The following is a 25,628-nucleotide window of genomic DNA, read 5'->3' on the forward strand; positions in this document are numbered from 1 at the left end:
GGCAACCCACAGTGGGGCAGGGACCCACTGGAGGCCACCAAAGTAGTATTTTTACCACTGCAGTGGCACATAGCTGATTTCCAGAGTTTTTCCAAATTACCTGAATCCTTATGGTTAATTAGCAAGGATTAGTTGAGACTATTTTGCCCACAACACAATCTAAGTGCCCTTTTTTTTTATTAATTGGGAGATATGGAAGGGCATGATGTAGATTTCTAAGGTTTCTTCCCATTATTCAAAATGAGAGCCAGATGCCCATAGCACAGGTAATCACACTCAAGCTGCCTTGACTTTATTGACAATAGAACCAAAAGGATGGGGTGTTCAGCTGTTGAGCTCTCCCTTCCCTTTTTTAGCTGAGTGAACCTGCACAAGTCAGCTCAAAGCCAACTCAGCTGCATATTTCTTCTGCTAGAGCATCTGCAATTACACTCAGCTACATTCCAGCTTCAAGAGAGACAAACTCACACAAAGAGACTTGGGTTCATGGGGTCTATCTCTGCAGTGGAAAATGTCAACTCAATTTTCCTCTTCCTTTGTATAAAGACTCCTTAAAGTAAAGAGGGAATTGGCTGATGTAATTGCTAAAACATTCTCCATCACATTTAAAAAGTCATGGCAATCAAATGTAGTCCCAGGTGACTGGAAAAAGGGAAACATTGCACCTGTCTTTAAAATGGGTAGAAAGGAGGCTCCTGAGAACCAACAAATCAGCCTCACCTCTGTCTGGGAGCATCATGGAACTCCTAGAAGTTATGTCAAGGCACACAGGGGACAGGGAGGTGATTTGGGACAGCCTGTATGGCTTCAACAAGGGCAAATCCTGCCTGACCAGCCTTGTGGCCTTCTATGGTGGAGTGACCACATCAGTGTGACTAGAGAAGGGCCTTGGGTGCCATCCGTCTGGACATAGGTAAGATTTTGACATGGGTCCCACAATGTCCCTCTCTCTAAATTGGGCACACATGGCTTTGATGGGTGCACTGTTCAACAGATGAGAAACTGCTGGGACAGCCATACCCAGAGAGCAGTGGTCTAAGGCTCAGTGCCCAGATGGACATCGGTGACAAATGGTGTCTCCCTCAGGGGTCTGTTTGGGATCAGTGCTATTCAATGTTTTCACCACAAGCATGGACAATGGGGTTGAGCGCAAATCCACAAGAAACAGAGATATTTTTATTAAAGGTTTACAATGCAGATACAGAAGTTGTGTAATAATATGCTACCTACTGCAAAGCACTACCAATGAACATTCAAGCCTTATGGAAAAAAAGACATTTTTCTTACTTTTTGCAAGTGCTCTGCTAATAAAATTTACTTCCTCATATCCTTAAGCCATCAAGGGTACAACATTATTACTGCTAAACATATTTACAGTCAGGTTTCTCAATTTTTGGACTGCAGAAACAGAAAATGTCCTTAAAAATATTTGGCTATCTGCTGGCAAGTCACAGTATTTTGCCTGTGCTTCATGCAAAGTAAAGAAGAAATAATGGTTTCAATTAATTACGTAAATTTTGTGAAAGCTGAACTTTTGACTGCCCACAAAACTATGCTCTGAAGTTTACTTAAACACATTTTTGGTCTATCAGTTTAGACTTTTCAAATATTCATTCAATTTTTTAAAATTTTTTGATTGTTGTATGTGAGCATGTCAGACTGCTCTGAATCCATCAGGTAGAAATGATGTCATAGGATGTTACTGCATTTAAATCTAGTGAATTCTATGTTGATTTTGTTATTTAAATAATACTGCTGTGTGGTGCAAAACAAGGTATTGACTTATTCTAAGTGCCTATCTTATGTTGTTTAAAAATTAGATGCAAAACCCCTTAGAATGGTGATGACTCTGGTTTAAACTTTAATGATGGCTATGAGGTGATACAGCCAAACTAACACAAAATTAAACATAAATTCATATGACCACACAGTTGAATTTTCAACAGAAAGAGAAAAAAAATTAAGGCACTTCTGTTATATCTAGCTTCATATTCTGCTGATATATAGGCTACATATTTAGCTGCAACACAGTGATGAAACTCAAATAATCCTTTAATTTACAACTTGCAAGGATTTGGTCTTCAATCTTTATTATGCAGTCTATGGCAGAAACAAACAATTTCACATTATAACCTTATATTTACACAGACTTTAACAATGAAAATAAGAAATATATTTTGGCTGCAGAATGAAAAAAACAAACAAACAAAAAAAACCCCTGTTCCATATAGTTGTATTTCAGAATACACTTAAATTCATCAAAGTACAATTTTCCTCCAGTTAACTACTGATGATTTATTTACAGAGCAAGTAACAAACAATGTCTAGAAAATACCATTGAACCACAAGTTATCTACATGGATATTTCTAATCTTCATAATAGAAAACAGCTAAGAAGGCATTTGCTGCAGCACATTGTTTCTTCCTGAAATCTTAATGTGTTTTAGCAGCTAATACAAAATGCAGATGCAGACTGTATCATGTTAATTAGAAAAGCAAACATACTGTGAGTTTGGTTAAGAAAAAGTAGATGTCTGTTTTAAAATTTCTTTTTTAAAAAGGTCTAATGCATTAACTGCTCCAAGTACTTCACATAAGGGCTGTTGTTTACTTACAAACTGAAAATGCTGCTGACAGAGCAGCTGAAATTTGAGAAACTACTTGAAAGAGAAGACATCATCAGCCTGTGCAAGCTGTGACAGGCTTACAGCTGCAGTTTTATTCCCAAAGAAATTTATGTTAATCTATGCTATTTTGGGGATCATTTGACAATCAATAACAATGTAGAGTACTTCCGTTTACTCCTATCTTTTAGAAAAAGTGATAGCTCATTGTTTTGATTTTAAAGTTGTTTTTTTTTTTTAATTTATGTGAAATAGAAGGAGAAGATGAAGCTTGGAGGCTTTTTTGGGTTTTTTTATCTTGTTTTGGTTGTTTTGGTTTGCTTTTTTTGTTTTTTGTTTTTTGTTTTTTTAAGGGATCACTGAAAAAAAATTTTCCTTTGAAACTGCAAAACATGCAACCCTTGCAAGAGAAGACCTCTTGAACTAAAAATGTATTGTTCTACATGACCTCATGAGACTTCAGCACGTAAATAACCTGCACAGAAAACACCTCCACAAATAAATTTTAAGAGTAAATAGAGTGTACCCAACATTATTACAACTTCATATCCCATTATTTTCCATCCTCAAAAGCTCACCTTATTTTTCAAACTATGGTTGTCTAGCCTTTGAGTTTTTGTTTCCAACCTGTTTTAACACCACCATAACTTACCAAGAGCATGTCAGGTTGCTACAGGCACAGTAGCTTTGTTTTAGACTAATGTATGTGCTCCTGGTAAACAGGAATGCTTTGAGCACTGGATTCTGGAAAGGCCCCCACATCTCCTGGCTCTGCTCGCTGTTACATTTCATGCTTCTGTTAAGTGCAATGCAGATGTGCTGCAGAAGCAATTTTTGACAGACTGGAAAAGCAGGCACTTTCCTCTGTGGTATTTTATTTTTTGAGGGAAAGCAAATCCTACATGTTCCCACTAGCACACTGTGGCAGTGGCAACTGCTCTGAGAGCCATGCAGCAGGAGACCCTGTCACGGCAGTGGAGTAGTTTCAGCTTCTTGAAGTTCCAACTGAAAGGAAAGAAATTGCAAATACAATGAACAATTGCTTGATATCTTCCCACCCACAAGTCTCTGTGTGTGTGTGTGTGTGTGTGTGCGTGTGTGTGTGTGTGTTTTTTTAGGAGGAATTTATTTCTCATTTGCAGCTACTGTTCTGATGTATAAAGCTGAGCACATAGCCCAGAGTAAGGCAAGGCTATGCTTTTGTCTGAAGCAACAGAGGAAATGATCACAAAGAAACATTAGTAGGTCTGAAATTTGAATTAGAATATACTTCATATCAAGCCATTTGTTCTCTTTCTAGGGTGGAACTCTCTATGAATTTCATGAGCACAGAAAAATTTCACTCCCTCTCTGTATTCTTCTGTAGCTCTTACAGGGGAATTCGTGCTTTAGTTGAACACATTCTGTGTTCATATCAGAACAATGTCTAACTTTTGGATTTTCAGTTATAGTCTAGTTTAAATTCTGTGTGAGGTGGGCCTACATCAGCAAACAAACCCAACAATCCCTCAGCCCTGCATGCCCACAGTCTCCCACAGTAGGCTGAGTCCTACTTGCATGCAGGCACAGCAGCACTACAGATGTTTTCACCAAGAAAACCTGCTTGCTGCATGGCACATCCTGAAAGGCTGCAGCCCCTTTTTGCTCAGCAAATTTTGTACAAGAACCTGCTGAGAGCTGAGTGGGACACACTGCAAATCAAGGGTTTATGGAATGGCATAGACACGGATGGAGCCTGGAGATTCACAAAGAGCCCATCTCAACGCATATCAGCTACAAAAGAAAACCCAGTTTTAAGGATCTATTACAGATGTTTCATAGATGTCACTCTCTCACCAGAGATTCACCAGATGTCACTATCTTGCTTTTACGAAACTGGTACTTTAAAATTATTATTGAAATACAATATAATTCACAAAGGAGAAATATTAACTTTCTAAAAACACACAGGAAGGCCATTCTCTGTTCGTACAGATAGATGTGAATCTGCCAAGAAGCTGCCCAACTTTTTTCATGTTTCTGCAACAGGAATCACCAGCATTCCCCACGTTTGTTCACAGTGGGTTGTTTAGCACAAAGAAAATTAAGAAGTAAGAAAACACTTATTTCATTCATTTAATCAAAGTGAAACTAGCTTTCAATTTTTCCTTGTTTTAACTTGATACTTGAATCCAATATCCTTTTGATTTCTACATGTGGCTGCCAATCCAGCCAGTAAAGGCAAAGCTTTCAGGGCTGAGCCTTTTGTTGTTGAACATATCTGAGGCTTCATTTTCAACATATGGGGAGGACTTACAGTTTCCATTAGGGCATTTAAACTTATTTCAGTAGTTGACAAAAAAGCATCAGAAGCTAAAATTGAAAAGAAGAGTTACACACTAAATTGTCCCAAAGATGTGCCTATACATAATTTCCTTAATTGCTTGGATGCATTCAGGTGAAGCTGCTATAAAAGCAGCTATAAAAATGGGTCACAAAGAAACTAATCACTGAAACAAATTAAATTTCTCAGATTTCTATAATTATTAATAATCCAGTTCCCTAATTATTTAGGATTTTTAATTGTTAACACATAGATCCTAGCAAAAACTCAGTTTTCAGGGGAAAATAACTATCAATTGATTTTAAATTCAAGAAATTAAACCTTCTTTTATCTCAGAGATAAACTGATGCAGAGAGTCTCTGAGAATTTGAAGTAAAAGCCATTTCAATACACTTGCCAAGATTTTGATATGAGTCAGTTAATGTCAACAACATCAAAAACCCTCACCCATTTGCAAAGGCTTCTATTTGGGCTTCCATTCCCCTCCCCTGCCAATACTTGGTCATAGAGAAAAGTTCAAAGAAAGCAGTTTTGCTTTTCAAGCATTTTTTCCCCCCAGGATTCCATCACTCCTTCTCTATGCAAATGCACTTATAAGATTGCATAAACCCTCCTGAAAACTATAAGCACTTAATCTAAACATTTTTGGCAATGCCAAGGAGCCACAGAGTAGGCCCAAGGCCACTTTATTAACTCAGAATAATATGAATATTTATGATTCCTGTTGGTGCTTTTGAACTGGTAGAAGACACTGTTGTTCCTTCCAACAACTTAAATACTTAAAAGTGTCAACTCTAAATGCTTTTAAATGCTTTAAGAGTGTTAGGCTGTATGTGATTGAGCCTTGCAGCTCTCATTTAGCAGCAGAAAAGAATTTTTACTTGGCAAAAAAGCAACTTGTAGAACATCTGTTTCTTAGAAAATTGTATGAAATGTGCCAAGTACTACAGAGCCTTGCAATTAGAATTCATGCCAAATGCTCTCCAAGGCCTTGTCTACACAAGAAAGAGCTTGTCAGTATACCTCAATCAATAGGAACACAAACTAACTTTCTTTCACAGAAAGCACTTACCTGTAAAAAGAATACCCTGTCTATAGAATTTACAGAATCTCACTGTCTGAGCAAATATTGGTTTGTCTGGGGGTTTATTTTCTTTTTTACTTTCTGAGAGCTAAAGCTTCATTCATTCTAGGGACTTTTGTGTTTAATAATATTAGGTCTTACATTTTTAGTTGCTATTCCAGAGAATCTGTTTAGTGTAGATTAGTTCAACAATCTTGTCTCTCATTCTGATAAAAGCAGATATCAAAAATGTCCCTTACAGCGATGTTTGCAAGAGAAAAAAAAGATAAATTGACTTTAATATTAAGCTTTGAACATGGCTTGCTGTCAATGTATTCCACAGACATTGTGGAGAGTGGGAAAGATTGTACCAAACAGCTGCTGAGCTGAACTCCAGGGAGAAGGCCCAGGTCAGCATTCAGGGAGCACATCTGGCATCAGCAGCTGCCAAAGCAAGGACTGCAGGGATGGTGGGGAGGGAATGGGAGTTGGCCACTTCAGAGTCTTTCAAATACCTGAACATGCAAAGTCCCATCCACCACCTGTGACTGCCTGAGCTACCAAGGGCTGGCTTCTTCTCCCTGGCTCTGGGGAAAACTAATGATTAGTTGCTAGCAACAGCTACCAAAGCAGTCCAACAATTTCTTCAAGCTCTGCACACACCTTTTTTGTTCCATGCAGATTGGCTCTTTGCTTCAGTTTCCATCCTTACTGCCACACTTGGACCTCATTCCTTAGGCTTCTCTCTCTCCTCAACATTCTTCCTCTCAGCATCCCTTCAGCATTCTTCCCCTTCCCTTCAGCATCCTTCCCTTTCCTGCTCTTTACATATGCTTGATTTCTTCATAACTAATTTCATCACTATTCCCTGAAGAGAAAACAAACCCTAACCAGCAAAGAACCCAACTATAGGACTAGCTGTTGGGGAGGATGAAACAAGAAAGCCTTATAAATATGACTGCCTGGCAAAAGATTTTGAGAATATAGAAACTATAAGCGAGATTGAAATGAAAGCAACCTTTGAGATCCCTTAGTTGCTGAACAAAACAATGATGTGACCAGTTGAATGTGATCTCCCCTGGAGGAAACAATTCCCTCTGCAAGCAGGCAGGCCTAAGAGTCAGAGCAGGCCCTGCAGCTTGGCAGATGGGGCCCAAAGAGTAAGATTTAGGGTTTAAAATGTGAACATAGTATGGTAATGTAGTGATTCTTATAGGTTATATGGAAATGTTATAGGATATGCATGCTGTAGTAGATTGGTTAATGAGAATCTGAATATTCAACACAGAAGATGATTAAATGTATTGTAACAGGAACTTCGCTCTCTTATCTCTCTTTTCTCTCTCTCTTAGTCTCGCTCTATCTCTTTTCGCGCCCTTCGTCGCGCCCTTTTCTCTCTTTGTCTCTTTGTCTTCTCCTCTGCACTCCTTCACCCCCTCCTTTCTACATGCTCTCCGCTCTTAAACCTTTGTCTTTAACTCTCTTACACTTTAAGCCTCTCTTCTCTCGGGCCTGCTCCAAGCTGGGGCTGGCAGCTCGCAACAGGGCCCTGCACCCACGCCCTTTGCAATAAACTGCAAGTTATACGACTTGGCTTCAAAGAGATCTCGTCTCCGTCTGTCCCGACCATGCGACCTCCCCCACGGCTCCTACAGCTAGCTTCCTCCTTATTGCCACTCTCAAGATCACTTCACTCGCTTGCTCCATCCCTGCCCCAGCAGGCTGTCTCTCTTGGTGGTGTAGGCTGAAACATCTCTCTGGGAAACATCACCTTCTAATCTGTGCTCAGGCAAACAGATTTTATTCCACTCAGCCTCTAGGCAGTACCTAGTACACACTAATCTTTCCTATGGGTAGAAATTTAGAAGGCTACAGCTCTCCTAGAAGTAATATAAAGATACACAACGAAATGTAGAAAATGGGTGCATACACACTGCACTCTTTAAAGCTGGAATTGTACCAGACAGAAATACAATCTTGCTGTCAGACACAAGCACAATATTGACTCCACTGAGGATTACAAATGCATTATTAACAGATGAATGTAGTAGTTTGCTACACCTAGTAAATACTACAATACATACATACGTACATATATATGTGCACCTATGCCAAGTTTGGCGGTTCTGCCTCACCACCAGACTGAGCAGCTGCTGATTTCACAGGCCACAGTTTGGCATGGATGAGTCAGACATGGGTGAACAACACCAATTGTTGATGCTTAATAAAGCTTCTCGCTTTAGCCCTTCTCCCTTTAGACTTCCCTCCTCTTTTATGGTGCAATTACTGTTTAGTCTCCTTGGAGATGGGAATTCTCTTATTTGGGCTATCTGGCAGCAGCTGAGTGTCAGGCAGGTAGCTGCTTTCACAAGAAGCCCCCGAGTTCTGCACCTGGAGGAGGCAGCCAGCTTGTGGCTGAAGTGGCAGCAGTGAGAAACTGTTGCATGAGCAACCTGAGTATATTGCTGAAAGGTGATACAGCAAGGAATGAAACAGGCTTATGCCTTTTGTTCTTATTTTTAAGGAATTACAGAGACAACTCGGACTTAGTTTAGTGCTTGCAATATGCTTGAGTTACTTTCATGAATGTTAAGATTTGCTTTCCTGTTTTGCTGAGAGATGAAGCTTGGAAAATCTCAACACTAAGCACAGGACCATGGATATTGAACATGTACAAAACAGCTTATTTGCAAACATGATGCAAAAATATGCTGAATAAAAAAACCAGAAACAACTCTTGTCATCTGATGTGCCATAAAATCCCTACTTCTTAAAAGCTTTTTCTACATGGAAAAGGTATTTTCTTGGTATACCTGAAATGGCAAAATGGCACATTAGTATTTAACATGTGTGTATATATTTTCATATCTATATATACATATATATACACATCTAACCCCACCTTATTCACCACATAATTATCTGACACAAGAACTGCATGTAGACAAGCCTTGGTCTACCCCTTGCATGATTTTCAGGACAAGCAAGGCCAGGTAGGCCTTCTTTGTATACATCAATCAAAGTGAACATGCACAGTTTTTTATCTTTTTATTCACTGTTGCAATGGGAGAAGATGAGAGATCTATATTCTGTCCCACTCCTGTTTCCATCAGCAGACAAGGAGTATGAACAGGAAAATCTGTTTTCCAACCTGTTGCAAACACCCTGCAAGTGAAACACTTTTTAAAATGTGCTTTGTACATGCATGCACGCTGAACCCAGTCACTCAAGGTACCCTTTAGAACCATTGGCTTCTGAGCAACAAGCAAGGCAGAGAACAACTTAGCACCATGCAGGACTGGGGTCTCTGTGTATGCATACACCAGTTTCAAACACAACTTTGAAAGTGTTCAGACCTTCCAAAAGCTACAAATCAGTGTAAGTGGTAACTTCAGAGCACATGTCATCTCCAAGCGGGTGGCCTGGATCCAGAGATGACATCTCCACTGCTAGTCATACCTGGTGGTTAGTCCTATCCACAGTGTTGGCAGTGGAAGCATGGTCGCGAGTGTTTTGTCGGACTCGGGTGGAGTTTTGCTGCTCAATGGTTGAGGAGGTGGGGATGCAGAACTCTCTGAAACACCTTTTGAAATTCTCATCTAGAAACGCATAAAGGACCGGATTAAGGCAGCTATTTGTATACCCTAGAGCAATACAGAAGTGCCAGGAGACAGTCTGGAAAGTAGTTTCTGGGATGTTGACCAGGGCTTTAATGATAACGTAAATGTGGATGGGAGTCCAGCATACAATGAACACTGCCACCACCACAAGAACCATCCTGGTGATTCTCCTCAGGTTCCTGTCCTTCTCTTTGGAGCCGGACAACATGCGGACGCTCTTCAGGCGTAAAATCATCAGCCCGTAACACACCGTAATGATCAGCACCGGCATGATGAAGGCAAAGATGAACACACAGATTTTCAGGAGGTTCTCCCAGTACCAAGCAGGGTGGGAGAATGTAAGGGTGCAGTCAATTGAGCCTGAGGAAAAGGAAAACAGCAGAGAAGAACATTCAGGTCAGTTTTTTATTTGCTTTTTTTTAATCCTTTCTTTAATTAAATATCGTAGGCAAATATATGAAGACTTTACACCTAAGCAAACGTGTAAAATGAAGCAATCTGTGACCTGTCATTTACACAAACATTGGTAGGATGGAGTGCATGAAGCTTGAGTTAGGAAAACAAAACCAAATTAACATGTTCTCTTTAGCACATTATGGCTTGGAATTTAATGGCTAATAAACAAGGAAAATAATTGAATTGTCACATATGCTTAAGCTTTGACTGATTTTCACTTTCAGTATAAAACATGGTGAAAAGAAAGACTGTTAAGCCACCATATATATGCTGAGAGTTTGTGCATTTCAGAGCAATGGGGAAGAGAATGCCATGACACTTGGTAACTATGCACTGTGGAGAGTCTGGATTTATGCTGACGTGCTGTCACTGCCCCTTTATGGAAGGTCTCGGAGCACCAGTGCTCCAGAATGTGCTCTCTGCTCTGTATCATGTCCTGCCAGGCAGAGAGTAACATATCTATGACTGTCAGCTTCCCAGAGGGAGTATCCTGGGTAAAGCACAGGCTCCTGTGCTGAAGGGCAGTGCAGAACTGCGCCACAGCAGAAGGCAGGCAGGCACAGATTGGCTTTTCCAAACACTGCAGTAACTGAGTGGGACTGCAAGACTTGCAAGAACCCACTGAAGGAGCTGGAGCTGCTTGTTGTAAAACACAGATCACAGGTACTGCTTGTCCAGTCAACTACAGTCAGATGCAAAATTGTTGAACGGGCTCATTTGCACTGATACTTCCTTTACACATGTTGGAGGTCAGAAGTTAATTCAACACCTCTACAATACAGTGAAACAATGCAGAAAAGAGTTGAAATGTAGAGTATTCAATTTAGGAATGAAAGCCAGACTTACCATGCCTGTATTTAGTAGTTGCCATGAACATAACTGGCAGGCCAATGGCAGAGGAAAGAATCCAGTTGCAGACATTGACAATTTTGGCATTTCGGGGGGTGCGGAAATCAAGGGCCTTAACTGGGTGGCAAACAGCCACATAGCGATCCACACTCATGGTGCAGAGAGTGAAGATACTGGTGAACATATTGTAGTAGTCTATGGATATGACAATCTTACAGAGGATGGTACCGAATGGCCAGGTTCCCATCAAGTAATTCACGCTCTGGAATGGCAGAGTACTTGTTGCTAGGGCATCTGCCAATGCAAGATTGAAAATATAGATGTTGGTGGCAGTCTTCATTTTCGTGTACCTAGGAAAAAAAATTGGCAGAGCATGTGAGTGACCACAAATGACATTGTTAAATAAAACCAAATTCAGTGCATCATCTATAAAAAGCTTCTGTACAATAATGTGCTAGATACTGTCAAAGATCACATTTCCTGCTTTTAAAGAAATGACCACACTATGATTCACCTCCATGTTGGCAGTTCAGTGAGACATCAGCTAAAGGGCGTAAGGAAAAAAAGATTAATTTAACTTGTGCAGAAGAAAAAGATACAAATAGAAGAAACAATATTATAGATGCTAACAAATTGACAAGATGAAAAAATTGTATGTTTTCAGATCAGATACTGTACTACATGGATAGATTTTCTGTACCTGCTGATGTCGTGCCAAATATCAAAACTATGTTCTGTAGAAATAGAAAATTCATTCTGTTGTGAAGTAGTAATGATGTAATTTCAAATAAGCAGCACTTGAGATCCATTTTTTATGTGGATGCTGTACTTTTGCAGTGGTACAAAAAAAAAAAAAAAAATCAATTTAAGTAATGTTCATGCTGCCCTGATCGCTGCGGCTACTTGGATTTTGGGGGGTCAGATGGCTTGCTCTTTTGATGAAACTTCCTTCCATTTCTGCAAAACTAATAAGAAGAGTGTTTGATCAAATATTTTACAATTTATGGAGTGCTTTTCAAGAGGAATAGCTCATTTCAAAAGACTTGTCAGGGAACCTGCTAGGGAAAGCAAAACGTAAAATACATAATTTTGTGGGTTTTATCTCTCTGAGTTAGATTGCTTCAGAACATGAGTCAGTGGCAAAAAATCCCAATGAAAGGATTGTGTAGTGAATGTGCATTTGGAACTTTTCTTTGGTGGACTGTGCAGAAATGCAGACTTCATGTTGAATGGACCTAGAAAGCTTTTATGATGAACATTTGAAGTCATTGATGCTGGATTTGTTCTCTCATTTTTAGCACTGAGCATGAGAAGGCACTTACAATCCTAATTTTTATTTAGGGTGGCTTTTAAAACAGATTTTCAAGATGATACAAACGCTATCTTGACTGCTGCCTTGAGAAAGTAAGATCTGAATATGATACGTTCAAGTTGTAAATAAACTCCATATTCTGAAAGTCCTATAAAAACTTTCCTTACTCCATTTATATAACAAGTTTGTAACTAACATAGGAGGAGGTAGATGCTGCAAGCATCTACAACTCTCTCTTCTGGAACTTGGGGAATATGTACAGGATTGCAGTGTGGGAGAGGTACACAATAAAAGCTACAGCTCTAAAAACTGTTTGGAAGGAGAAGAAAATATTTCTCGGGCAATTTGCTGTAGAATCTTCCAGATGAGAATGAAAGCAGCAACATTTATATTCTGCTTTGAATATTATCCAGTACTAAGCTCTGTGGTTTATCAAAATGAGTATCTCTCCAAAGGTGTGAGATATCCAGGAGTAGCTGAAGGTTTGTCCAGAGCTGACCTGAAGGTTTGGTTGTGTTGTGAGCAGACATATCCAGCTGGCTCCCACCTGATCTGCTCAGGCTGGGACAGCAACAGAGGGGCAGTGGCTCTCAAAGGTGATGAGGGTTCTGTGCCCTCACCTGGGCTGCTGAGCCCTGCTCAGACCTTGGATGATTGCCTGCCTTCTTCACAGCTAGACAAGAAAGCCCACTTGGGAATGCTGCTCAGTGCTGCTGCCATCACACATGATTCTGGGACAGGTCTGTCTGCAGAGCGCCTCCTCAGGTAATAATGACAATGCTTTGTAAGCAGTAATTAAAGCCATTATGATTTAAAAGGAATGCTTGATGCAGCAAAAAAGCCCAAACCATCAACCAATATGTAAATGACTTTCAGGTTAGAGGATGGACAGAAAAACACTCTGAATAAACAGAATAAAGTTTCTTCACTGGGCATGGGGCTTATCCCACTTAAATACTACATATTTTTCAGTTTTGCAATCTAATTTTCATTGCCAGTTTAAGTTTAAAAGTTCTTGGACTTGCTTTATTTAATGGCCTCTATACACCATTTATGAAGGGTTTTGCTTGTTGTACTCTGTAATCTTTGTACTTCTAATCATGCTGTTCTTACAACGAATAGAAGCAGAGCTCTTACGGTGATAGAAAGTATTTACCTCCACCTGCTGCCTAATCAACAAAAGCCTATTGAAATTTACAATATTCTTTTCAGTGAATTCTATGGGCATTTCTCTGCACGAAATATTTAAAGATTTTATAAGGGGCTTATTTCTGCAAGGTACATTTTGAAAAACATGTATTTTTCTAAATTAGTAGATTATCAGTGTTCCCAGGATTATTTTTTTGGCATGAACAAATAAATACCAAAGCACTTGATTAAACATAATTTTAACAGCATGAAAAGCAACAGTCAGTCAAAATGAAGCTTTTCAAAGTCTCGAACGTAGCTGCTATTATACTTTTTGCTAAGGTATCAGTCTACCTATGTGAACAAGCAGAACAAATATTTCCATTATCCAGACACAGATGGTTATGTGATTCTACTTCTACAGTTGAGATGGACTTAGTAATACCAAAATTTATAAATACAATATTTAAAGATACTGCTTTCACACTTTCATTCAAACTTACTAGAGAATCTAAAATTTAACAGACACATAGAGAAAAAAATCTTAATTGTGAACTCATAAAAATCTGAATACTGGTATTTAGACTACATTGAAATTTCAGCATCTAAAACATCAAGTCTGTTAAATTCTGCACAACACACAAGTTTGCAAGTGAAGACAGAAGTTAGTTTTGGGTGGCCTTACTTTTATTTTACAACTCTGCAAGGAAAAAAACTAATAGAATGTGATGAACTGGGGGCTTTTTGTGAATATTTAGTGCAATACTGCTCTTGGTATATATCCAAATCAATTATGCTCATTATAATACTGGCACCTACTAGTATACCCCTTCTAATTTCCCCAGTGCAGGTTTTGTATTATAAAATATCTGTTCAAAAACTGTTGTTTTGCTGCTAATAGTAGATGATAAATCAGGTTTACAACAGTAAGAATACACTTTATGTCTGTCTAATTTTTTAGGGAAAGCTCAGCCTTGTCTTTATCTTCAATCCTACAAAGCTTTAAAGTAGACTTCAAGTTTGAAGACCTGAGATTTGCTTGGAATAAGTAAAAGCAATGGAGAAAAGAGTGAGAATTCAGCTCAGATAGTCACCATGTTCCTAGCATTCAAGGATTAATAGCCTTGAAATGGACCCCTCAACTGTCTGCCCACAGGCAACTTGTAGTTTGTAAACCAAATAAAACTTTCACCAGGTTAATCATTCACCATATTAATCTCAGAGAGACTCTGGCTCCCAAGGGTAACAGCACCTTCCCTTCCACTTCTCATGCAACAGGAGAGATGTGAGCATGTCTGTGACTCTTAATTAAGCCTCACAGAGTTTTTATAGTGCTATTGTGGTCTATACAACTGATGTAGTCTTGTCCCTACTGCTCCCTAGTCAAGTGGTTTACATCCATGTGGATTGTTGAGACATCCTCTCCTCTGCCCTTCTGGATCAGATCAGATTTACAGCATCCTTGGACCACTGGGCTGGTGCAAAGAAGCTAGAGGGGTCCACATTTAGTTCAGTGTAATACAGACTATTATTATTATTATTATTATTATTATTATTATTATTATTAATAATAATAATAATAATAATAATAATAATAATACCACACCAATAAAAATAATAATGATAAATTATTATTATTATATTGTTATACTGATTATTATTAATGATAATGATGCAGCTCAGAATAATACATAACATTACAAATTAATTTGAAGAATTTGCTCTCTGAATAACATCAATGAGGAGGAAAGCAGAAAGTCTTTTGCACTTAGGAAATGGAATGGGCTGGTCGATGACAGACTGGTAATAATTACTGTCAGCAGCACAAAGGCATGCAAGGTTTTGCCTACAGAATTCTAATTTGGAGACAAAGACTACTTCAAGATCTGTGTTGAAGTTCAGCACAAAATACATGAAAAACTGGACAAAAACACTGGAGATTCACTGCAGAAAGCAGTCACTCTCAAGAATGGTTTGGCTGCTGAAAGAAACAACAGCCAACTGTTAGGTCTTGCATACAGACAACCTGACATAACTCTTCCTGATGCTGGAGGTTAGGTTAGCATTTCAAATTCATGTTCCTCTTGCATAAATGACTTGTTAAACAAATGAAGAATCATTATGTGCATACATTAGATTAGCTGAGGTTGTCTTGGGTGGCAAGATTAAAAACATGTGAAGTATGCCTAGTTGAATCAATTTAATTTTTTTTCCCCATGACTGTTCCAGTGTACCTTGTATAATGCAACTCAAAAACAGTAGGAAAAAGGGATTTTTTCCATGTTTTCTTGAGATATCAGGTACTTTCAATTTTTCTTGAGCCCTTAAAGCTTTGAACAAAGTCATGATCTACTCAAGGTGGTCTGTAAAAACCTGAAAAATTTTTCTGTCTGTCAATCCAGTTTTAATATTTAACACTGAAATGAAGTCTCTCAAGCCACATTCTGGAAAGTACCTTTGAGCTAAAGGGTCTCAAAAGGGACTTTACTGACATCCATCTATTTTATTATCCTTTTCTTCCCACAGTAATGGGTCTCCATAGAGTGAAAGACCCATACTATATCTCAGCCACAGCTAAGACATGTGCTGTGGCAGGCTGTAACCTACTAAAAGTTTTGAAGTCATATATATTCTGGATAGGTCTGACCTTCCTGTCTGTGAGCACATGATTTAATTACCTTGAAAACTTAAGTCTTTGATTTTTCTATTAATGGGTACTTCGGAATGCTTTTTCCTTAAGCCATGGCTACAAGCAGCATAAATTTGTGCACAACCCTGATAGGTTATTAGGCAGTAAGGCCACCCAGATTGGAAGTGCCATCCTGTGGTTAACAACCTCTGCATCCTTTTGATGAATATTCTACTAAGAGATCTTATTTCTGTAAGAAATAGATGTAAGGCTGTAATTTCAACACAGTAAGCCCTGAGTGAACCAAACCAACAACAAATTGAAAAACGAAACAAAGCCTTAAGAAGGTATAATAGAGCTGAAAGCATTCACACTTGGTTGCAATGAAATTGAGCAATTTGCACCACATTCACTTACTTCCTGCACCCATCCTGAGTTTGGGGGTAAAGGCTGAAATGGGAGAGAGAGGAAGCTTTTGCTGCCTTTAAGAGAGACAGAAGCAGTTGCTGTTCCCTCCTGCTAAAGTCTTGCATCCTGACTCCCAGCACAGTGCTACCCATTCACTTCTGTGACCTGTCATGGTGGTTTAATTAGAGATGAAAAATACTAGGCATCACTTAGGTGTCAGGGCATGACATCCTGAGGGAGTCCAGTAGATCTAAGATCAAAGAGTTATTTGACATACTCAGTCATACTTCACACACATTGTTCTAGAGCAGCTTTCTCTCCTTCCTTCACTCACTGGCAAGGTCTGTCCATTTTCTGAAGGAGTCTGAGCATGTATGGGGTCAGTGTGGGCCTGAGCACAGGGCAGGGAACTGCTGCACTGTAGCTGCTTCAGTTGCTATCTCTTTTCTCCCTAGAAATTTGTTTTCCCACTGCTTTGTCACTTTATTCTAATCCATGGTACAACCGAGATTTGGCCAGAATGACACCAAAGTTGACTTCCCATGGGTTACCTTGTTAGCATCTCTGACTTCCCACCCAGATTATCCCTTCCTCTCATCAGGACAGTGCCAAGGCAGGTGCAGATCCAGCAGTATTTGCTTACAGGATGCAGGAGAAACAAGCAGAGCACATCACCTCCTGGGAAGTAGCACAACTCATTTTTTCTGGTACTCAGAACCCATCAGGAATTTATCTCATACCTCAGCTTTGGGAGAGCGTGAGCTAAACAAAAGCCTTTTAGACAGAATCACCTTTAGTCTTCAGTGCCAGTCTTTTGGGAAATGATGTGGAGTTATGAGGGCATCTGACTCATCCTGTTTTTCTGTGATGGACTTTGGACTAAAAATGACTTGCTGCTGTCTTTGTGGCTCTTCCCAATTTTATTTTTTTTTTGGCTACTGAAAGGCATAACATAGAAGTTTTCTTTCTGCTATTTAGTTTAGGCCAGTGAGTTTAGTCCCTACACGGAGAAAATAAAACAAGCTTTCCCCAGACATCATAAAAAGCTACTTAATGCTAAAAAACAAATGACAGTAATAAGTATGCTTCAGTGCACAAACAGTCATCTGCTGGTACACTTCCTTCCCTTCCAGCCTAGTTGTACAGGGGGAAAATTACCTGCCAATTATTTCAGAACTTAATCTGGCCTGTTTGTTAAACCACTTTTATTTGAGTCTCTGTTTGCCTGGGGCTGAGGCATATATGGGTCTCCAATAAAGGTCATTGCTTTCATGGTTATTGTGTAACATATCTCTCTGAAATAAATCAATGGTGCTAAAAAGGCTAACTTCAATATATTTCCATTATCCAGCAGCAGGTGCTTATTGTTGAAGCTTTTGCTTCGCTAGGAAGACATATAAAGGAAAACTGTCAGTATATTCAATTTCACTTTTTCCCCTCTGCCTTCAGGGAAGTGTGATTGAGAGTAAAACTGCTGACTACACCTCTGATAACAGATAATGTGGTGACATTTTCCTAGAGGGAACAAGTTATCAGTTACTTTGTCTGGTTTCCAGGTGCTGGTACCCTACTCCTGATCTGCAGATTGATCACCTGAGATAAGGATTGTACATGAAATATCCCTGGGCAGCAGGGAAGCAGGCAGGCAAGCCTTTGAAGACAGTTTTAATGCTAGTAGATGTGAGATCCCTAAAGGTGTGGTAGGGAGCAGCAGGTAAGCAATGCCCCTGGTCAGAGGGCAGCAGGGAGGTGGCATGGGCTGGAGGCCAGGCCAAACACACTGTACAGACCAAAGAACACCAGCTATACAAGGTATGGCCTCTTGCATGCAGGAGATTGGGATCATCTGCTGAAGCTGTGGACTGTGATCTGTAAAGAAGTGACAGAGGTGAGACAAAGGAATTAGAGAATAAATGTGGAGGAAGGCTTGCCTGTGATGTGGGGAGAAGGGGAAAGCAGGTAATGGTGGAAGCTGGCATGAGAGGAAGAAGGAGCACAACTATGTGATATGTGAAAAGACCTGAACCCATGTATATAAGTACAAATCATCATATAAGTATAAATCATCATATAAGTACTGAAATCATGGACTCAGTATGTACATGATCAGGATGAGATTGTGTCCGAAACTGTGGCTCTGAGGGAATTACAAACACCACAACCTTTTGAGAGTGATTTGGGTAATTGGCTCCTTAGATGATTTTTCTATAGGGGCAGCACATCCCAGGGCTGAAGATCAGCACTGTGACAAGTGCTGCTCCCTGCCTCCCTTAAAATAGAGACTTCACTCAGTTGGAACTGCTCCACACAACACAAACAGGAGGAGATGTTCCATTTTACACAAACATTTTTGTTCTGAAGTTTTATTCTTGATCTGAGATACCAGATCTTATAGCTGATAATTGAACACTTCTCAGTAAGAAGGTGGAAAAAATCTATTTCATGTCCTTCACAGTTATTTGATTAGCTATGGTGCATCGTCATCTCTACCTTTTTTCATCATGTAAATTCAAAGGAAAATATAAATAAAATTTAGAAGTGTTTAACATTAAATGAATGAATGAGAATGCTTATCACAGCTTGCCTAAGCTGTGGAACTCCTTGATAGTGAACATCATTAAAAGCCCACTTCCAAAAAGGACTAGAGGTCTTTGAAAGATAATTATAATATTCCCACTTTCAACACCATAAATCCAAACTGCATGACATAAACCAAAGAAGACAAAGATGGTTATAAAAAGAGCTTTCTTTGAGGTTAACTTGAGCACAACAATTCAGAAAATAGTTGCTTTTGGATTTTTAAAAAATATAGTTACAAGAGTGTATTTGTATTTTGAAGAGAATTATCAAGCACTGAAAACTTGTTTCCACTTAGAATCATAACGAAAATAAATAATTTTTTGAAGATGTCTGTTAATGAAGATCTCTACAACAACCATCTTATAACACCTAAGCTTAAAAATAACCAAACTGAAATCCATAAAAATGCTTCACACGTTTGTTTTGAAGCAATTTTGTTTTAGTAGTGGCAGTCTTTGTGACCTTCTTCCAATCTTATTTTTGATCCTCATTTTTTTGGGGAATACTGCATGTTAGAAATGTCCACAAAAAGCTACTGAATAAATACTGATGCAAACTGCATCTCAGAAAATCTCTGCAGTCTAAAAGTCTATTAGAAGGATACTCACACAGTTTTGCCCCTATTTTTTTCCACTCTGTGACTAAACACCAGCTGCTGGCTATGGCTAGAAAAGAGGCTAGTGAGCTAAATTATGATTCTGTGACATTTGGACTTGCATCATGCTATGTTTGGTATTTTTGTAAATATGTCACCTTTTGATCTAGAAAAGTTATAAAAGCTTATCCACAGTGTTCAGCAAAAGTTATGCTCTATGGTTTGGGAAAACACTGTAAATTAAAATTAAATAAAGCAGTACTTCAGGATTATGTTAGCTACATAGCTCATTAGTCATTAGCTTGCTAGTAATTATGTAATGTAAGCAATATGTGCATACAGTATTTTCTACCTCTACTGAAGCCTTGAAAAATTGGTAACTTTTGATTATTTTTATAAAGAAATAAAAAAAAAAAAAAGAGGAAGTGTTTAACACTATTTTTTCATGGGAGCCATTACCATAATGTCACTCCAGGAAAAGTACAGTGGGATCAAACAGCTTTTTACAGGCAAACAGAGTGAGAGCGGTTGTTTCCTGCCCAGCACTGCCTGGTGGCAGGCACTGGCAGAGCCAGAGGGTCTGTGCACCTGGGCCTGGCACACTGTCCTGTGTGCAGGACTTCACTGGGACTGGGGCCAGGCACAGGCTCTGGAGATGAGTCTGGGGCTGCAGAGCTCTCACTCATCCCTCAGGCGTCTCTGCTTCCTCACTGAGATGGGTGTTACCGCCAGGCTGCAGCCTCATGTGTTTTTGGTCAAATTTTCATCATGTCTGTAAAAACATAATTAAAAAAAATATAAAGGTATACATTCCATTTTATCTGTCTGCTTTCCTTCATCTTGGGGGAGGGAGGGGAGCTGCTTGCTAGTTAAACATTTACCCACTAGCAAAGCTTGGTAAACTCTGTCACAAACAGTATGCAAACAGGGACACCTGCCTTTCTGTAAGGCAGGATGCTGAGGGTCAGCCCCTTGCTATGCTGCTGATTTAATTCAGCTCCTCTGCTGCTCCTGCCCAAGAGTGCTCCCTCAGTTGTGTCCCCAGGTCTCCTCTGGCTGGTGCTGTGAGCTGTATTAATTCATAATTGACATGACTGGAAAAGGCTGCTGAGGCTTTCAGCTCTTAGCACGGGGGCGGAATCTTTGCAGTCAGTGGAAGAGGCAGGACACCCACACAAGCAATGCTGTGCAAATGCAGAGAGGTTCACAAGGCTGTGGACAGGAAAGAAAAGCAGGAATTTTATGCACTTCTTGGTTACTAAGCTCCTTGATCTGTGCTGCTACAAAGGATGCTGAAGGTCACCTTACATACAACATCCATGACACCATGTCACCTTGCAAGGAACATATTTTTTAGAAACACTTGTTTTACTTCACTCACTTTCAAGCTTGAGATAATTTCCAGGGTTCTTTTTTCTCTAAAAGGAGTCCACACATCTGTGCACATGTGTGAGAATATTTATTTCTCTGGTGCTATCAATTATTTCTACAACTGAAATTTAAACTCTGCCTGTTCTACTTAACAAAACAGTTTTTCTGAATTGTGAGTGAACTCGGCTGAACCAGAGTTTTTAGTGCTGCACAGTCTATCCAGATTAGATGATGCTTCAGCCACAGCTCTTTTTTTTCAAAACACTATTAAGAGGCTGTTTTGAGACACACAGATTTCTCTTAATTTCAGAGAGAGTATTTCTTCAACTTCTTTCCCTGTTTGCCTTTTCTTTTTCCTTAAAGCAGTATAATAATTTACTCAATGAAAAAAAGAGATTTCCTTCCCGTACAAAGGATTGCAGAGAACCTGAGACCTGTTTGTTTATGGTATGTGAAAAATGTATAGCAAAACAAATGAGGAATCACTCTGAACTTGAGTGACTTCAGTGGCTGTTGGTGGAATTACATTTCTCCCAGAGCATCTGGATTGAGGAGGACTGGGGCCTCTGTGAGCTATTCCTCTCTTCCAGACCTGCAGTGCTTAAGTTTTTCATCTAGGCTCTATTGCAGCTTTCTTGCCTTAATCACAAGGCATATTGTTATTTCTGCTCTAATTGTGAGACTAATATCTCACCAACTCAATGAGAAAGCCAGAAAAGCCTTTGGATTACTGTGTAAACTAATTCAATGCCATATGTTACTAATTGCACACTGTCTTCTTGTATTCCACAGCAGGTAGAAGTAGCATTTGCTGTTGATATAGCCATAATTGTATTGCATGACATTGTATTCATATTAGTAATTTACACTTACACAAAGCACATGAAGAAAACAGATGATAAAAATTATCTATAGATTTTTTCAGATTACAGGAAATTCATGACTAGCAGTAAAGCCTATTAAACTACTGCTGCTGTCACTTAAAGGCATTTTTTGGTACTTGAGAAAGGGAACACTTCAGTGATAGTAAAAGGAGGTTAAGCCTCACATACTACATATAAAACATCTAAATATTAATTCAAGGATGAAAGCATTCAGCTGAATAGGAACCATCTGGAAGGATGAGGAGAGTGGATGAAAATACATTAATTATTATGTAATGTGTATAAATTGGAAATCTTGGAATGCATTTGGTCAGTCTGGTTTGCAGGAAGAGCCTTCTTTTCACATTGATAATCACAATACATTTCTAACCCCTCCTTGGACATATCTGCTTTCTGACCTCTGTCTGTCCCAGCAGAGATAGCAGAGCGGCATTGTCCATGATAATGATAGTTCCCTGCCAGGTCAGCACTCGCACAACTCTGGCTCCAAACCCCTGGATTGGCCTCATGTGGAAAAATTTTAAGAGTAATAATGTTTATAAGAATGATATAATTGTTTTAAAACTATTTCCAAAGAAACCAAGCATGAGATGACAGCATGCAGTACACTCGATCTGAAGTCACTGCTGCTTTCACTGGGGCTGGACTCTGAAAGGTGAGTAGGACAGTTTCAAATATCTAAGCACCTACCTCCCAACTCCTAGTATTTTCAAGACAAACTAGGTACCAATATTACTCAAAAATCTTATTTTTTAGTAGCCTCAATTCCTCTCACAATTAATTTGAAGTTCAATGTTTTGCTCTTCCTGAGCAGGCATGATGGGAAAGACAAATAAAGAAGGGGAGTTTTATATGATGACAAATTCAATCCAGTGAAACTTTGGCCTCTTACATGTAGTTGGATGCAGGGAGGCATGAACGGGAGCACATTTCATCATATTCCATGATCTGAAACACTTTCAAGCTAGTATAGCTTGCAGCGGGAACTAAATCATTAAGTTCCCTCTTGCTGACCGGATACACTACACGTGCAGAGAAGCACAGAAAAGGAATGTATTTTTATGCTGCTTAAGCCACAGATGCTATTCAGGCATTAGCATAAAAAGTCCTTGTCATCCCAACTGCTAAACAGCTGTGGTGCTAACTGGGAAGCAATTCTGTCATACCAAAAGCTGTTCTTGCACAGGAGATGTGGGGTTTGCCCTAAATTCCTGATGGTTTTGGACAAGCCACTTAATTTGTGTTTTCTTCTGTAAAATGAAAATATATATTTGCTTTCTCCGATTGCTTCTGGCTTTTGTTTGTAAGCTGCCATCTCAGGGAAAGATGCTTTCATTAGATAGGAATCTAAATACAAGTGCCTCATTAGATTTGGCTTTGTGGTGCAAGTGTAATTCAATTAATTACTGTAAGAAATATGAACCTAGTAAGGGTTATGCCCAGGATAATAAATACATAATTCCAGGGACAAGCTGAGGCATATTTCTCTGCTGACAGCTATCCTGTCTCTGTTACACTGTACATCTGCTTTTCCTCCCAGAGGAATGCATTCAACACTGCTACGGTGATTGCAGTCGTGCCCCCACTCAGAAGCCTTTCTGCAGATGTATCCTCACACAGACAGCTTGAGTTTCAGACTGACCAAAACCACAGGACAGAAGACAATCTCCCCAGCTCTGTGCATGCAGCCTCTAAAGCACAGTTAAACCACAAGGCTTCTGAACCGCTCTAGTCTGAACCACTGATGGGTATCACTTATGTTCCCGCTGGGTCCACCAGATGCACAGGCTTTGCAGTGACATCCCTGTTGCAACACCCCACGGTGACCGCGACCCTCATCCCCGGCTTTCCACAGCTGGCACTGCTCGCTCTGCATCCATACACCACAAAGCCGCCCGCAGCCGCTGGTTTGCCAGGGATGCCAAGAGACAGCCCGGCTCCTGCGGCCCCGACTCCTCGGGGAGCGCGGAGCTCAGAGGGAGAACGGACGCTATAGACGGGGGGGGGAAATGGAAGTGATGGGGATGCCTCGATAGGAACGGAGCGCGCCCCGGGGCCACTCCTATCTCCCCCTTTAAAAGCGCCCGCTGGGCCCTCCAGGGCTCAATGGATGCTTGGTTTGGGAACGACGAGCAGCCACGAAGGGAGATGAGCTCGGCCGGGCCCCGTCCTGTCAAGCCCCGCCGTCCCGCGGCTCCCGGGAGGTGGCAGTGTTCCCCCACGGAAGGCACCTAGCCACCTGCCCAGCTCCGGGCCGGCAGGGGAGCCTCTCTCATCTCCCGCTCACTCGTTTTCCGCTCATTTACGGGCAATGGATTTATCGCGCGTGATCTGATCTGTAACAGCCCCACTGGGGGCTTTTTCTCTTGCGGGAGAGAAAGTTGCGAAGCGCCGCAGCACAGTCGGAACGCCGGGATTTCAGAAAGCGGTGGCGATCACTGCATACGTATTTATACATGTGTATACACATGTACGTCTGTACACATGTATTTCAATATATGTACACAAATGTATTTCAATATACACATATAAATCTAGACATGAGGCAGAGGATCTCCAAACACGGCCACAGAGAAGCAGTGCCATTTACATTTGGTTCGTGCATTTGGGAGAGCTGGGTGGAAAGGCAGGTGGATGTGTACCGGCTATCCCTGTTACCACCCCGTATCCATGCACCAGCCCGTGCCCATACACGCTCACAGGCAGTGGCTACAGTCCCTTTAAATCCTCGCTCCTTAGGGGACAAGTCCGGGATTCAGGCCCCGTGTGCCCGAGCCGCTCGCAGAGGTGGGCAGCTCGGAGGGTCCTTAGAACATCCTCGGACGCGCAGCGGTTTCTGACGGACCGGCCGCCCCTCACTGCTCCACCGCAAGTTTCTCTTCCTCCATCACCCGCTCCGGCTCTTTATCAAAAACCTCCTTCCCTTTCCCTTTCTTGCGCCCTTCCGCAACCCCAGTGCACCCCTTTACGGGCTGCCCGGCGGAGGGGGCCGCAGCATCCCCGCCGGGACACCGTCCCGCATCCCGGCTCCGGGCGGCGGGGTTCCGCCCCGACGGCAGCGGCCGTGGGCTGCGGGGCGGGGCAGGGCGGCACTCACCTGACGATGACATACATGACCAAGAAGTTGCCGAAGAGCCCCACGACGCAGACCACGGAGTAGAGGGCCATGATGGCGACGGCGGTGACCACGGAGGGGCCGCCGCCCGCGGGCGCGCAGGGCCCGCCGCCGCCCGCGCTGCCATTGCCATTGCCGCCGCAGGGCTCGGAGCGGTTCCAGCCCAGCGCCGCCGAGGCGTTGCCCCAGGCCGGGCAGGGCGGGCGGCAGGCGGAGGCGTTGGCGGCGAGCGGGACCTCCAGGGCTCCGGCGAGGAGCGGCGCGGACCCGTTTCCCAGCAGGTAGGCGACAGCCATGGCTGTCTGACAGCCACGGCCTCAGCGCGTTGCCCCGCTCGCTCCCCGCGCTCCAGGGACGCCCGGCGCGCCGCGCTGCTGCTGCTGCTGCCGCGGTCTCGGCCCGGCGACGGCACCCGCCCGCCCCGACGGCGCGCCCCGCCGCTGGCTGCGGGCACATGTGCGCGGCGGGCGGGGCGGGCCCGGAGGAGGGGCCGTGTCCGCAGGAGCGGCGGGAGCCGCCTCCCGCACCCGCTGCCCGCCGCCCGCCGCCGCTCCTCCCCGGCCCGCGGGACGCGGTGGCGGCCGCCCCCAGCGGCGAGCGGGGCGCACCTGCGGGGGGCAGCGGGCGGCGCGCCGGAGGTGTTCGCTTCCCCTGCGGGTGGCACTTGGAGG

The 25,628-nt window shown here is 41.6% G+C and overlaps 1 protein-coding gene across 2 annotated transcripts; it reads right to left on the reverse strand.

The window, feature by feature from the left end:
• Positions 1 to 2,222: 2,222 nt before the first annotated feature.
• On the reverse strand, positions 2,223 to 25,253 carry OPRM1 (opioid receptor mu 1). Of its 2 annotated transcripts, none has more exons than XM_058800888.1 (4): positions 24,940 to 25,253; positions 10,933 to 11,285; positions 9,470 to 9,990; positions 2,223 to 3,629 (listed from the first exon to the last, which is right to left on the reverse strand). In XM_058800888.1, the coding sequence occupies exons 1-4, from the start codon at positions 25,251 to 25,253 to the stop codon at positions 3,591 to 3,593; spliced, it is 1,227 nt and encodes a 408-aa protein (XP_058656871.1). In that variant the 3' UTR covers positions 2,223 to 3,590. The 2 variants fall into 2 exon arrangements, with proteins under 2 accessions (XP_058656871.1, XP_058656872.1); XM_058800889.1 differs by lacking the exon at positions 2,223 to 3,629 and adding an exon at positions 7,337 to 7,357.
• Positions 25,254 to 25,628: the final 375 nt, after the last annotated feature.

The sequence above is a fragment of the Ammospiza caudacuta genome, chromosome 3 (genome assembly GCF_027887145.1).
Source record: "Ammospiza caudacuta isolate bAmmCau1 chromosome 3, bAmmCau1.pri, whole genome shotgun sequence".
Classification (NCBI taxonomy): Eukaryota; Metazoa; Chordata; class Aves; order Passeriformes; family Passerellidae; genus Ammospiza; species Ammospiza caudacuta.